The 15,000-nt window shown below is 38.4% G+C and overlaps 2 protein-coding genes across 4 annotated transcripts in view; one reads left to right on the top strand and one right to left on the bottom strand.

The window, feature by feature from the left end:
- The window catches only part of flrt1b (fibronectin leucine rich transmembrane protein 1b), a 33,712-nt gene extending 24,619 nt beyond the window's left edge, over window positions 1-9,093 (top strand). Inside the window, exons 3-4 of one of the 2 annotated variants that reach the window (XR_013210348.1) lie at window positions 4,286-6,653; window positions 7,586-9,093. Coding sequence is in view for 1 of the 2 variants with exons in the window: in XM_077247756.1 (XP_077103871.1) it covers window positions 4,420-6,567 (2,148 nt within the window). In the remaining variant the exon portion in view is untranslated. Of the gene's footprint in view, window positions 1-4,285 lie in introns of both variants that reach the window. The other variant, XM_077247756.1, reaches the window with a different exon arrangement.
- macrod1 (mono-ADP ribosylhydrolase 1) overlaps window positions 1-15,000 on the bottom strand; it is a 69,350-nt gene that overhangs the window by 52,243 nt on the left and 2,107 nt on the right. The window lies entirely within an intron of this gene.

The raw sequence follows: 15,000 nt of genomic DNA, 5'->3' as shown, positions 1-15,000 counted from the left end.
GAGTAGAGTAAAAAGTACTTGTCCAAAAAACTACTTGAGTAAGAGTAAAAAAGTAGCTTATTTAAAAGTACTCATGAGTAGTGAGTACTGAGCTGCGGATTCTACCACGTATAATAAACACTGTGCACTACAATTTATAAATGTAAAAAAAATTGCACATACTGTAATTCACAATATATTTTGTTCTTTGTCAGAAAGATTGAAGAATATCTATCATCCATCTTTTTAAAATGCATCAAATCAGTACACTCATCACCATTTAAATCATATTATTTGGGGGGGGGGGGGGGGGCATTTAAAATTAGGCGAAAGGCCACTGGGCCTGAGCATGCTATTGTTGCACATAAAATATCAATATTCATAACTGTGCAAAGAATTCAAAAACCTTTAGAGACGCATATGATAGTTCAGCATCACACACCATGAGATGGGTTAAATAGAGAGATTAAAAAATACCCAATTTCTCTCCAAAACAGTACCAATGTTAGTGTTTTGATAAATGAGAATCACTAATATTATCAGATTACCTCACCTAATGCACTGAAAAAGGCTAAGATAGTGAGCTAACACTAATTACACACTTTAATTCCATGCTATTAAATATGTTACAATTTAAACATAAATGCACATTGTTCTAGAAGGGTGGCATCATCCCTTACATTTTACACGGCTACATTTACTCACATTGTAATGCTGATAATATAATTTGTAAGGAAAATTGTGCATTCAATTGGGAAGTTATATCCAGGAAACTTTTACAAAAGAAACAAACAACACACACACACACACGCGCGCGCACACACATAAATGCACGTCTCTTTGTAGTCTTGGCGAAGCTGTTTTATCAGCACCATCCACACACAAAAAAACAAAAGTTGAACATTAAAAATGTTTTTGCGCAAGTGCACTTGCCAAATGAAGACGGACTGTATAATGGATCAATCAAAAAACGTTTTTTATTAACGAGCTGTAGTCACGGACTGACAGAAATGCAGTTCAAGTTAACGCCATGGTTCATAGATTGCACTGATTCTGAATCTGACGGCATGGCGAGCGCGAGACGCGGCAGTGCACAGTTCATGACGGTCGTCTCTCTATAATGTGATTGTGAAGTAAATGGGAGCGGGAATTCACCGCATTATGAACTCGTCACGCAATAACCCCAACGTCAGACCAAATAGGCCCTGTGACAGCCCAGCCTATATAAATATCATATTAAGCAGAAATGTGAAATGTACCTTAGCTAGGGCTGGACAATAATTCAATATCAATATATATCGCGTTATTTTTTTCCGATAACGGTGATATGATTATTAAACACATTTTCGATATTTCAATATACATAGCAGCATTTTCAACTGACTGACATTAGGCGCGCAGCCGTCAGAAAGAGCAGAACACAATTGGCTACTTTCCTGATGACGTACACCAAAGACACGCAGCCAGTGCTCAGAGCAGCGGATCTCCAACGCGGCAAGTTTCAGCCACAGAATGAGCGCCCCTGACCGCAATGCAATTTGCAAATGTGACTGAACGAGCTTCCACAAGTGAGGAGAAAGCATACGAAATAGTTGATAAGGATGAAAGAGTAATTCAGTGGTATAAATTCAGTGGTGTTTCGGTGTTTCAGCGTGCTTTATGCAGTTCATGCTATTTGATAACCTTATTCAATTTCTGTATATTTCAGTTTTATTTACACACAAAACATTAATGGTGAACATTTTTGACTTTATAAAATTATTATATCAAGTCTTGAAAAAAGTAAGACATTTTTGTTATACATAGTTTAGTAGCCTACTTTTATTTTTGGCAGAATTGATCATTATAATCAACTTAATTATATCCTGGATTTTGTAACACCATAGTCCCTAAATTTATATAAATGCAGGAAATGGGATTTAAATCGGAAAAAAAATTCCCCCATTTTGTGTACCAAATGTTGCACAAATGTTATGGCAAATGTAAATTTAAAAACAGAAATGCATTGCCATTTTACATATTACATTTTCATTTTGCATATTACATTTCAAACGGAATATTGCTACCCATATGCTTTCATAGTCTTGTAGCAGGTATTGAGAAGAGTATCATATTAATGTTATGATGGGTTATTTCATTGCTTCATGTAGTTTGTTATGGTGCAGTAGCGAAAGACTCCAGCAGATTTCATAGACTTGGCAAATTCATTTTTCAGAAGATTGTAGGAACAGACATCTGTTATGGGTGTTCTTTGCAGTTTTTCTGAGGCTTTTATATTGTTCATATCGATATCGGAATTATATCGTATCGACCGAAATTTAGAAATATATCGTGATATAAAATTTGGCCATATTGTCCAGCCCTTACCTTAGCATATTAGAGGAAGACGCTGATATCTGGATTGAATTGATGCGTGAAGAATGCACTTCCACAGCAGTCACGAGTAACAGCAGGAATAGGCGGTTAAAGTTTTCTATGCTTAATTTGATTTGATGACAGTCACGAGATCGATTTCTCGATCCAATCACGTTGATGGATGAAAATTAAATTAAATTAAAACAAGCATGTAACGAGTAACGACCACATACAGAAGGAAAATAGCGTAGAAAAGGTACCGATACATCAATTAAAATGTACTCAAGTGAAAGTAAAATTACACAATTTTTAAACTACTCAAAAAAGTAAAATTTCTGGAAAAAACTACTTAGAGTAACGTGAGTATTTGTAATTCGTTACTTCACACCCCTGTTGATCAGTTTAACATGGGTACTAGCACAGTTTAAGGGTTTGTTTTGCATGTAGTTGCTGCCTAAGGTAACAACGTTTGTAACCAAGAGACAGCCAACCATTTCCCATCTGCCTGGCCTGCAACACAAACAACCTTGAGTCCAATCCCATAGGACGGAATGCAGCAAAAAGATTGAAGCCCCAGCAGAGAGTGATGCATACCAAACCTTCACACAAAAATACTCAAAAAACAAGTTCATTTTGGATTAATGACATATGAGTATGTGAATGTCTCAAAATTGTGTACAAATGCACATTTTAGTGAACAAAGAATATTTCTTAAATTCCTTTACAAAGAGAACATGTGTAACAAGTTGGAAATTCTCAATGATGCTTTCAAGCGGATAACATTATTTTGGTGGCACATAATCAAAACTCACCACAACAATGTAGAACACATTGCCAAAAAATTGGATGTAAAAGATCAATGAATATAAATATGTTTAGTGTAAACGGAGCACTGGCACGTAATGAACATGATTTTACTGTGCAGGGGCCGTTCTTATTGATGAACCCTGATGCAAAAACTTATTGGTGATTTAAAAAATATATCAGGCTGTTTTTTTTTGTCACAATAATGCTGAATGTAAACTTTTTTACTTTGATACATTTTAGACCTAAGGGGACAGTCTATATGTTGAATTATTATTAAAAAATAATTTCCAGCTAATTTGCAAATATTCTTTTTCTTCATTCCTCTATTTAACTTTGATAAGATTCACAGACAAGGCTAGCAGAGAATACATACACAGGAAATTCACAATCCCTGGCCATCTAGTCAATGACTGGTTAAACAGAGTGAAATCTCTGTTGGGTATTCCATGTAGTCTCTCTGAATAATTCATGCTATTTTGAAAACAATAACAACCAAGAAACAGCATCCATTATGCATGTCAATTTGTTGTAAACGTCTGTGGTTTTCATCTAAATCTCAATTGCAAATCAGATCGAAAATGAGAGCTCTATCTGACCCTTCCGTGAACTTTCAAAAAATTGAGCTAAAATTAAACTAGTGATTTATTCAAACACTGTTCCCTGTAACATTTGAATTTAAATATGACTTAAGGTCAATCCAGGAATAAACCTGTAATTGTTTTTCTAGGAATTAAAATGTCAATCACATTTTAATACAAGTTCAGAACTACCACCTCACACGTACAATTTTCAGTGTATAATGTAGTAATGTAAAAGTTACATTCAACTCTTTCCACACTACTCATTTATTTTGCTCAACCTCAATCCATTTAACTTTTTCTTGCAGTCCTTTTTTATTCTAATGTATCTGTCTAATGCAGTCGCTCTGCTAAGGTTATATAGAAAGTCTTTCAGCTTGACTGATTTTCTTTGCACTTGCTTACTAACCTCTTACCACCTTGCAATGTTTTTCACATTTAAGCAGAAGTCCTGTAAAAGTCAGACGGAATAGTATATAACATAAGTGGACGTATAATTGCATTGAACTCTAAACCAAATGTAACCTCTGTTTTTTGTTTTTTTTACTTTTCAATATTTCCCACAGGCCATGTGATTGGAAACAAAGAAGGACAAGAAAGACCTGCGCTTACCCAACTACAGTGACTGACCAAGAATATTGACTTGAGACATTGGGTTAAACGAAGTCTGCAGAGAGAGTGCGGTACATTGCCTGGAATTATGGCCACAGAGAGCCTTGTTGAACTCCGCGATTGGTTGTTCCTACTTCTTCTATGCCTGACATTATTGGTTGAAGTTCTCGAGTTTGCAGCAGCAACTGCTGCCGCCGCAGAGGCAGCTCTCGGGGAGGCGGAGCTTCAGGGAGACGTGCCATGCCCCTCAGCTTGCAGGTGTGATGATGGCTTCATTTACTGCAATGACCGTGGCTTGAGCATCATTCCTCCATTACCATTAACGGCAGCTGTGCTCTATCTGCAAAACAACCGCATAGACAATGCTGGGCTACCAACATCTTTAGAGCGACGACTGACTGTGAGAGTAGTTTACCTTTATGATAATGAACTTGATGATTTTCCAACACATCTGCCTCCGTCACTACGGGAACTTCACCTACAGGACAATAATATACGAACTTTACCCCGTTCCGCTCTTGCACGGCTCCCCTTGTTGGAGAAGCTTCACATGGATGACAATTCAGTTTCAACCGTAAGTATAGAAGACAAAGCATTCGCCAACAATCCGAGGCTGCGTCTTCTTTTTTTGTCACGCAACCACCTCTCAAGTATACCATCAGGACTGCCTGCATCACTTGAGGAACTCCGACTAGACGACAATCGGATTTCAACTATTCCAACGCATGCATTTCGAGGTCTCTCCTCTCTAAGACGTCTCTTCCTCGATGGAAATCTGCTGGCAAATCAACGAATTGCAGATGACACATTCTCACGGCTGTCTAATCTCACAGAGCTTTCTCTGGTTCGTAACTCGCTCCAGGCACCACCATTAAATCTTCCAAGTATGCATCTCCTTCGGCTCTATCTACAGGACAATGCAATAGCCCACATGCCACGGGGCTCCCTGGACGGCATGCGAAGACTACAGAAACTGGACCTATCAGGTAACAACTTAACGACTCTTCCGAGGGGTTTATTCAAGGATCTAGACAGCCTTTCACAATTACTCGTCCGAGGAAATCCCTGGTACTGTGGGTGTAACCTCCGCTGGCTTCATGACTGGTTGCATGAGCGAGGTTCATCAGTGACTGTGAGAGGTTTAACTTGCCATGGACCAGAAAGACTAAGAGGCATGGTACTAAGGGACCTTACCAGTCAATTAGAAGACTGTGAGATCAGTGTAGATACTGCAGGAGGAATGGTTGGAAATGATGGAGCAAAAAAAGAGAAAGGTTATTTTCCAACACAGCCCCCAGTTACAACAACCCCTCCACTTCCACAAGGTTCCCTCTTTACCCTCAGATCCAGACGACCAGGACACAAGTATTCTGATAGGGGCCAGGACAGTCTTGGAGGCGGAAATGGGGTTTCTGGTAAATCGTTACTAATCAGTGTAAAACCTCTCACACCAGAGACAGTCCACATTACTTGGCAGGCTGTACAGCCAGTTCCCTCCTTCAGACTTTCCTGGTTGCGACTAGGCAACAGTCCTGCAATGGGGTCAATCACAGAAACACTTGTGCCAGGGGATCGCCGTGAGTATTTACTTACGCAACTACAACCCCAGTCAAGTTATATAATCTGCCTGGTGCCTCTCTCTGGAAACGATGGTAAAAGAACCTCTTTCACGGCAACTGGTGGGTTAAACATAAACACAAACTCAGAGCATGAGCCTCCTGCTTGTGCCAAAACAGAGACGGATCCCCTAGAGCAGCCTATTTCAGACCAGGACAGCGACCGGGGAACTGACCAACTATCAGCGCTACCACTTGCTGGAATTATTGGAGGTGCAACAGCATTGGTGTCTTTGTTCTTAATTTTTGGCATCTTCTGCTGGTATGGACACCGTGCAGGGTACCTTGCACCAGGTGATCACTCTATATACGGTAGAGATGTAGTTGGATCAAGAGGTGCCAGCAAACATTACGATGACTATGTTGAGTCTGGAACCATAAAAGACACATCAATCTTAGAAATCAGGGCACACGGCTTTCAAATGACACCAATGCCTGCCCAACAGCCTTTGCAGCCCAAGGCAAAAGTTGAGGATATGACATACATCCATACTATCTTTCCCTCTAATAATGCAACTCTTTATAGGAGCACCCTGAACCACACAGGAAATCCAGGCTATGGAACAAATCGAGGATACAGAGAAGGGGGAATACCAGACATAGATTATTCATACACGTGATAGCCTTTTTTATAACCCACTGCCTATTCTGTTACTTTCTTTAGGTAAAGCAGTTGGGTGAGGGTGTCTTTTCCCTAGGTTCTAAAGTAGGGGTGTGCCGATTCTAAGGGGACCATTTTTCCCCATTTATCACACACAACATGTTATTACTGGGTAGAAGATTCAAATAGATTTGAAATCACAATATTTATATTTAAAATGGCAGTTTTCATATACAATTGGTGTAACATGACGTTTAAAACAAAAATCAGGATTATGATAATTGAATTGCATCTTTTAAGACATTACTAGAAAGTAAGAAAATGATTCACTGTTCAAAATCACGAGTTAAAGGATTTAGTTCACCCAAAAATGAAAATTCTGTCATTAATTACTTACCCCCATGTCGTTCCAAACCAGTAAAACCTTCGTTCATCTTCGGAACACAAATTAAGATATTTTTGATGAAATCCGATGGCTCAGGAATGGCTCCATTGACAGTTATTTAATTAACACTTTGAAGGCCCAGAAAGGCAGGAAGACATCGTTAAAATAGTCCATGTGTCTACAGTGGTTCAACCTTGATTTTATGAAACGACGAGAATACTTTTTGTGCGGCAAAAAAAACAAAATATGACTTTATTTAACAATTTCTTCTCTTCCGTATCAGTCTGCGTGGTGCTCTCAACGCATGCGTGTGGGGTGATGACGCAGGGGCTGGCACGCTCAGATCATCAGTGCCAAGCGATGCCTGCTGAACAAGAGAGTGTGTGCTGCATCGACTGTGATGTTGTCAATGCCACATCTTGAAAGTTTGGATAATTCAGACGATGAGACGACACACGTATCTCGCTGTATAACAGAGGATCCTGTATAATTTACATTTTTGGGTGAACTATCCCTTTAAAAAGCTATATGGACAGTGTCCTGCAGACACTGATGCAAAACATTAACATGGTTATATAAAAATGTTCAGAGTGGAACACCTCGTGATATGTGAATGAAGCAGGTTTTCATTCGGCACACCCCTATTCCAAAGTACCCTTTGTGCCTCCTTTAGTCTGTTTTCAAAACATTGTTCTTAATGGGCAAAAAGCCCTCTGGAACATGCTTAAAATACCTATAATAGTCAGAAAGTTCCAGGGATACCACTCTTGGTGTTGATGTTATCCAATATTCAGATGATAATTGAAGCCGTTTTTGCATCTTAGTACCAATGATTATCAATGTCCTAAAACTAGCTCATATTAAGGGTTAGCATGATGGTGATGATGGTGATGATGTTGAGATCTGGGAAAAGGTTCATTTAGATATAGTTTTGCTACCTGGACTTTACTGTGTATATATGCACTGGGGGAAACTGATGCCTTTCCGTTCTGGGGATACTGATGACAAAAAACAAAACTAAAAAAAACACATTTGGGTTGGGTTGTCATTCAAATTCTAATTCTCCGTTCTCTCTCCCTCCTTTTATGGGCTTTTCCTTTATTCTCTCTATTTCTTTTGCACGCAGCACGAGGACTTTGTTCCCAACCCAGAGAGCTGACTGGTGATAATAGTTTTGACAATGAAAGACCTCAAATTGCTTCTGGGTTTCTTTTCTTTTAATGAGAGTGAGAAAAGTGGGGTATAAGGAGACAAAAGGAAAGAGAAGGAAAGAGATGAAGGCACGGAAAAAAGGTTTCATGTTCACAAAAGAAAATTTGTCTATAAAAAAAACACTGAAAAGGTGGATATCTTATGTCTGAGAAAGAGAAAAATAAATGTTCTATTCTCCACATGGAGGTTTCAAGAACAGTCAAATGAATTTTACAAAGCTCAGTAGTTTCACCTGCTCAACAAAAGACAAACACATTTAAATTATGATGGAAGATATGACTTTAAAATCGGAGGTAATTTAATCTTAATAGAAAGAGGCACGACAATCATGAAAGGGGGCAACCCTAATTGATGAATGAACCCTAGCTGACAGGCTGACATAGATAATAATCAATTTAGCATGTAAAAAAAAAAAAAAGTAAACTAAAGGGCAGGGCTTGTTTATACAGAACATACCAGAGAATATCGTGTAGACTAAATCTTTTCAAGTAGATGACAAATGATCAGACAACATTTACATGTCAGCTCATTACAATCTTTGTGTGTGTAACGCTGAGGTGCAGGAAAAACAGAAATCAGGGATTAATAAAATATGTAACACTGTGAACCTCTGCATCTTGTGTGTGCGCTAAGAAGGAAGAGAGAGAACAAAGGTCTTTAACTGATTAAAGACAATCCACTTTTTTTCCACAGTTTAACTTTGTGTGACTTAAACGCAGCATTAGCCGGGAGAGTAGAAAGGTAGGAACACTAAAAGGATATCCGTACTGGATCTGCAATTTTCCAGCCTTTTCTGATGCATTTTAAATGTGAACTATTCAAACAAGTAGTACATGTAAATCACTTCTTTCTCTCGTTATAGATATGGAATACCATCATGATGAATAGTAAATAAAGCTTGTTATCTTTTTCATTTATATAAGTATCATTAAAAGTTGTGATGAAACACTTTGTTGATGTGTACGTAGTTAATAGAAATAAATGATCTATAATAATACATGATCTATCCAAGCAAAAAATGTTATAAAAAATAATAACGAATGCACCCATCTATTCTCACCCAATCTTTCATGTGTGAGGCATAACCCCCTTTGTCAGTTCCCTAAGGGCCTTATGAATTACAGTTTAGAGAAAATCTCCATGGTGGCATTGATTGGCATATATGGCACAAGCTCATCCAATGGAAGAGTGAATAAAGAAAAGAGTAGCCAATCGGAAAGTGTCTGTTTAAGGGCAAACATGCCTCCAATCAGGATAGTGTGGTAATGCCTGTGTAAGCAATGCAGAGATCATTATAATGGGGGGGGGGGGGGTATCCAAGAAAGAAAGGGCTTTAAATACAAGCTCTTCAATAGCTTAATGTGTACGTAAAAGAACTGCCTTGTCCTCAGTGTGGTTTCTCAGACAGCGTAAAGTTCAATTAGTTATTTGCACCTGTTCCCCAACCCACTTCTCAAATGAATGTAATTCTAGATAATTGCAAAACAGCACCTTCTTCCATAGCGATTTACAATTCACAGCAACATCAAATTATTGAGTGTTATTAAGCATATGACTGCCAAAGACAGTTGTAGACACTGACATATGGAAGAAGGCACAGATGTGGAATCCATAACGAACCTTAGAGTAGCTTTTGCCGCTCAAATCACCAGTTAAAAGGCCAACTTGACAATACCCAACAATTAACTTGAGAGTTTGACAAACAATTACTGGTAAATCAAACACCCAAGAAGCTACACCTATAGGAGCTTCACAGTGCCTCTCACACTGCACCTAGCACAACCAAACTGAGAATTGCAATTACTGCAAGCAATTCCACCAATCCAAACAGCAGCAGAAACTCTCAGAAGTCATCCCTGATGAACCACATGCCTCTTTTCCCTGCATTTACCACATTGGGTCAATTAAGCTAATTAGACTAGAGAGGAGACCAACAAATTCACATTCCTTCATTGGAGCTAAAGTGGCGATTGATTGTGAGAGAATGGTATAAGGTGGGAGGCTTTTAACAAGGCCTGAAATAATTGCTATGGGGCTGAGATTCTGCAAACGTGCTCAGATCTTTTTTTTTTAATTCATAAATCATTCATTTAAAATCCTGAATCATATCAATAAGATCAGTAACTGAAAGATGATTCCAAAGCCTCAGGCATCAAACAGAATTCTATCATGGCACTACATTTGGGAATTTCCAGATGCACCGAAATATCTAAACAGTTATATTTTCATTCAATTCATATTCATTGTTCACATAAATGCATAAATATTTTTTTCTTCTTCCAAATTGCCACAGTTTTCAACAAAACAAACTAAATTGGCTAAAATGCTGCATAAAAGAAAAGCTATTGCACTAAAATGAAAATTTCTAAGCGACGCAGACAGAATGAATTTATTAGGGTTGTGTGTGTGTGACAACCATTTCCCTCCAACAAGCTTGGTTTCCAATTAGCAACAATGTGGCATATGCTGAGAGATGTGAGATTTCTCAGTGTGAACTCATTTTAAATTCGCCTACGCTGGTGAGAGGGGTCTGAACCACCAGCTAAGGATGCTGAGCTTCATTTGCAACAGATAACAGATTTAATGGCTTATGCTCTTTGACAAATAAGCTGCATTTTCAAACCTATTTAGAGATGTCTACACATTTTACATACGCCTGTGTGGCGCTATCCACACTCCCTGCCAAAGCTGTGTGAATATCACAATCTTTCTGTGAAAGGAAGACATATCAGTGTGAATTATGCATTCCGCCTTACCCGGCAGTGAAGTCTAAAACTGCGAAGGCAGGAATGCAGCATTACTCCCTTCATTCTTATCCTCTCTCATGCCTCTCTACTATCTGTGGGGCTATTTTTCTGGCTTAGGGTAAAGATAGAGTTCTGTACAACGCATCTTGGGGCTTTCTAGATTATTCTGCTGTCAGTCAAAAGTAGAAATAAAATTAAAAAAAAACGAGCAGCCTTCAGCTCATTCACAGTGCCTTCCATTTCTTTTGCTGCTTTTCATAATACAAAAATGCAATAAAATCCATCCCATTTCTTTCTCCTTTTTTTTGTTGAGAAATTATAAAAGTTCCATTTTAATCTATACAGCATGGCGTCACTCTTATCTGGGATCGTTTCTGTATCTGTGTCTGGAATATCAGTCATCTGACTCTGAATACTGACACTTGTCCTTAATTCCCAACAGAATAAAAATAAACATAGAGGGCAAAAGCAATTTCTTCCATGAGCAAACATGATGCAGCAACACAATCTTCATTAAACAACACTGTTGATTCTTTTTCGCGGTTATGATCCTACAATAATGAAAATATATATATTCTTTTTGTTTACTTTTCAGCCATTTAACCGACAAGGGCATGTGTATTTTCTCACAAATTCAATCACAATACACTATTCACAATGTAATGCATCTTAATAAACCAATACAGGACAGTATATCCTCTCCCACTAACTAGATGGATGGGTGGATTGACAGAGCGATGGATGGCTAGTGGCGTAAAAAGGATGTTTATCCCTCCCTCTCGGAAGGACAGTTCTTAAGTGCTTGTGGATTTTATGTTTACGGTGTTTTATAGGGCAGAACCAGGAGCCAAGAGCTGTAAAATGTTGTGAGAGGGAGGAGAGAGAGGACAGGGGGTGGAGGCAATGTTATTGTAAATCCAATCTTTATTGAGAACAACAGACAAACAGTCCTCCCCACTCCAGCCCAACTCTCCATGACTCTCTCTACTGACTGATGAGTTCTCAAAGTTTCAAAGACTGTGTGTTTGTACGTTTTTGCTCAGTTCAACTGTTGTTTAAATCTAACTTTCATAACAGTCTAGCACAGACACGGGAGAACTACGACCCTCAACGTGGTTTATTTCAGCTCACAGGTCAATTATCCCTAAATTGTTTCGTAATTCGATATAGCTCAGTAGCACCTAACGAGCCTCCCCAAGTGTTTAACATGGTCAGGGTTGCCAGATTGCCATCCACACCAAAACATTTAATCAGAGCTTTAAACCTGCACAATTTGTCAACACTCTGCCCAATTTTGACTCAATTTGCCCAGCAACCATGACCATGTTCTCTCTCTCTCTCTCTCACTGTCCATTGCGAAAGGTGCTAGCAAACATCTAACTGCATGTTGGAGATTATCGACCTCCAGAGCTATTTTCTGTTGAAAGGAATGTCACTGCTTGGTGCTAATTCCATCTCTGTGATAAACTTTAATAAAATATAGATCTGTTTCCCAACCCTGATCCTGTAGTACCTCCAACATTCTGCACAATTTGGATGTCTCCCTAATCAAACACAACTGATTCAATTCATCTGCTCTTTAGTAAAGGCTCCAAGACCAGAAATGGTTACTACATTACCCTTTACATGAAAAAATTCAAGAACAAAATCAAATAATGAACTGAGTGGCCCAATCAGTCACAGATACAGTTCAGAAAAGTGTGCGTCATGTACTAGAATAAGTACATTAACTTCTCTCAGCTTTAGGAACACAGGAACAAATCATCGAGAACAACATTGTATTTCAAAGGTAATTGTATTCATGTATGTGGGCCATGTGCCAAAAATCTTGCCCACCCCTGGTCTAGCAGCCTCCACAGATGAAAAGCTAAAGATAAACGGTTTAGAAATAATCACTGCACTGTAACATTTGTTTTGGTGACTATTTTAAAGGCATGGTCACTTAATAGTATACTATAATAATACAGGTAAGATTGGATTTCTTTGAACAGTACATGCATATTTTTTTTTCACATTAATGTGCTACTGGACTGGACACCAACAATGTATTAAAAGTTACTATGAAATCTAAACTTGCTCTTCTAAACCATCTTATCTTGCAATGTGGAAGTAAGCTATTTTCTGTGAATAAGTGAGACTTTCTACTCAATTAGGCATTATAGGTAAAGAAGAATACCAAAGTGCAGTGAACAGTAGAAGCAGTGTGTTTATAATTACGACAATACATTAAAACAATATGGTAAGAAATACCAATCTGCAATATCAAGCACCACAACAAGTGGTTTTCTACAGCCAAGAAATAACGTAATAATAACCTCATCTGAAACTACTTTTTTTTCTCCCCTTCTTTTTTTAACGGTTGATGTCACCAAGCCCTCTTATTTTTCAACCTGTAATACAGCAACAACTTTTCAGGATCCAGCCAAATCCCAATAGTTAAAATCAAGTGCCTCTCTTTTTTCCATTTCACTCGGAAATGTCACAATAAGTTGCAAATGCCATTTCAAGTTGACCTCCAAAAACACCAATTAGGTTATATTATACCTGCAAAATCTGCTAAAGCAACATGCTATAAAGACATACCAGATACAAAAAGTGTGTGCTTTCACTCAATTGGGTACTTTGGCGAGTGAGATGCATACTTAGCAGTCCTGAGAAGTTCATTCCAACCTCCAAATTAATGACCACTGGACAGTCTGTTAATCCTCACGCTTTTACACCGAGACCTACGGCCAGCCGATCAATGCGTCAACTGGGAGAGATGAATCAATGCCCTGTCAGACAAACTGCTCTCTCTCTCTCTTCATCCTCACTCTTAGTCCTTTGCCTTTTCAGCTTCTTTTTCTCCTCCCCCACTTCCTTTCTTTCTACTCATGCATTGCATACCTTTTTAAATGAGCTCCATTAGGCCCTCTAGCAGCAAGCGTAGGTCCTATGTGGCAATATGATTGCTAAAACATTAACCAGTCATTGCTTTGCTTTATGGCAGCTTAGAGGTGATGATGGAGAAATAATAAACCTGAGCACGCCACTAACCCTGTATATGAATATGCTAATGTCAATATGCTAAATATCTGGAATATGCTGACTCTAATAGCTGTAAATTAATTATGAAATAGTTTCGTTTCCTGACCTACAATGGACCCCATTCAGGTTGGACGGCATATTTATTTGAACACAAATGAAAACAAAGCTGTGAGGGATGGATTGTACGGTCCTTATATCTTAGTTCCATTTCATTTTACAGTCAATATTTCGTAGCGATGTACTTCAGTGTTGAACAACTGACACCAAGGTACACATTACAACAGTACAACCCACTGTAAATCTGTCCCTCACAACCTTGTTTCCTTTGTGCAAAATGAAATATGGCTACTCTGGCTAAAGTTTGGAGGTAGAGCTTTACTAATATGAATCCAATGGTGTTTTTCATGGGCGTAGAATACGCAAGGGCCGTAAATTCGTCCCCCACAATTTCTTCGAGCAAGCGTCTTCACGTAGAAGTTTTAATGGGACAATAAGAATAAATCTAGATTAAATTCAGAGTCAAGATAGTCTATGCATGACCAGAGGTTTTATTTTTATCTAAAATGCAGCGATGTAAACATTATGGAGGACTAAACACTCTTGTGTAATGTATGTTTCATTCATACTGGAAGCTGGCTCTCTCACAGAAAGCCCAAAATGGACTCGTAGAATTAATAACTTGTGGCGTTCCAGGAAATCATAATACAAAGAAAAATTATGTGATTTTTTTTTTTACATTGTATAAAATCCATGATGACTTAATGCACAAGTGTTTGTAGTAATACAAACCAATCATAAAATTGTCATTTGTAAAATATAGGAATATAATAGAATTGAAATAACTGGTTAATGCTCAGCAGTGTATTTGATTTCTTAGCCAATAGCAAGAGAAAAGAAAAAATAAAACCTGTGAATTAGACAATTGTCAGGAAAAAAACCTGGTAATACACTTGGCATTTCCGCTTCCCTCTCTTCTGAAATGATGGCTACGCCCCTGGTGTTTTTAGTCTGTCATCATAGTGCTTGACTTGTCTCTTTAGCTATTTAAAGGTTGCAAATGTGAAAAGCTTGAAAGCTCCTG

Source organism: Siphateles boraxobius, unplaced genomic scaffold, assembly GCF_051911475.1.
Source record: "Siphateles boraxobius isolate OS27281-9 unplaced genomic scaffold, OSU_SipBor_1 3, whole genome shotgun sequence".
Lineage (NCBI taxonomy): Eukaryota > Metazoa > Chordata > Actinopteri > Cypriniformes > Leuciscidae > Siphateles > Siphateles boraxobius.
Note: the sequence above shows the minus strand (reverse complement) of the source record. Positions and strands in the feature narration are given on the sequence as shown.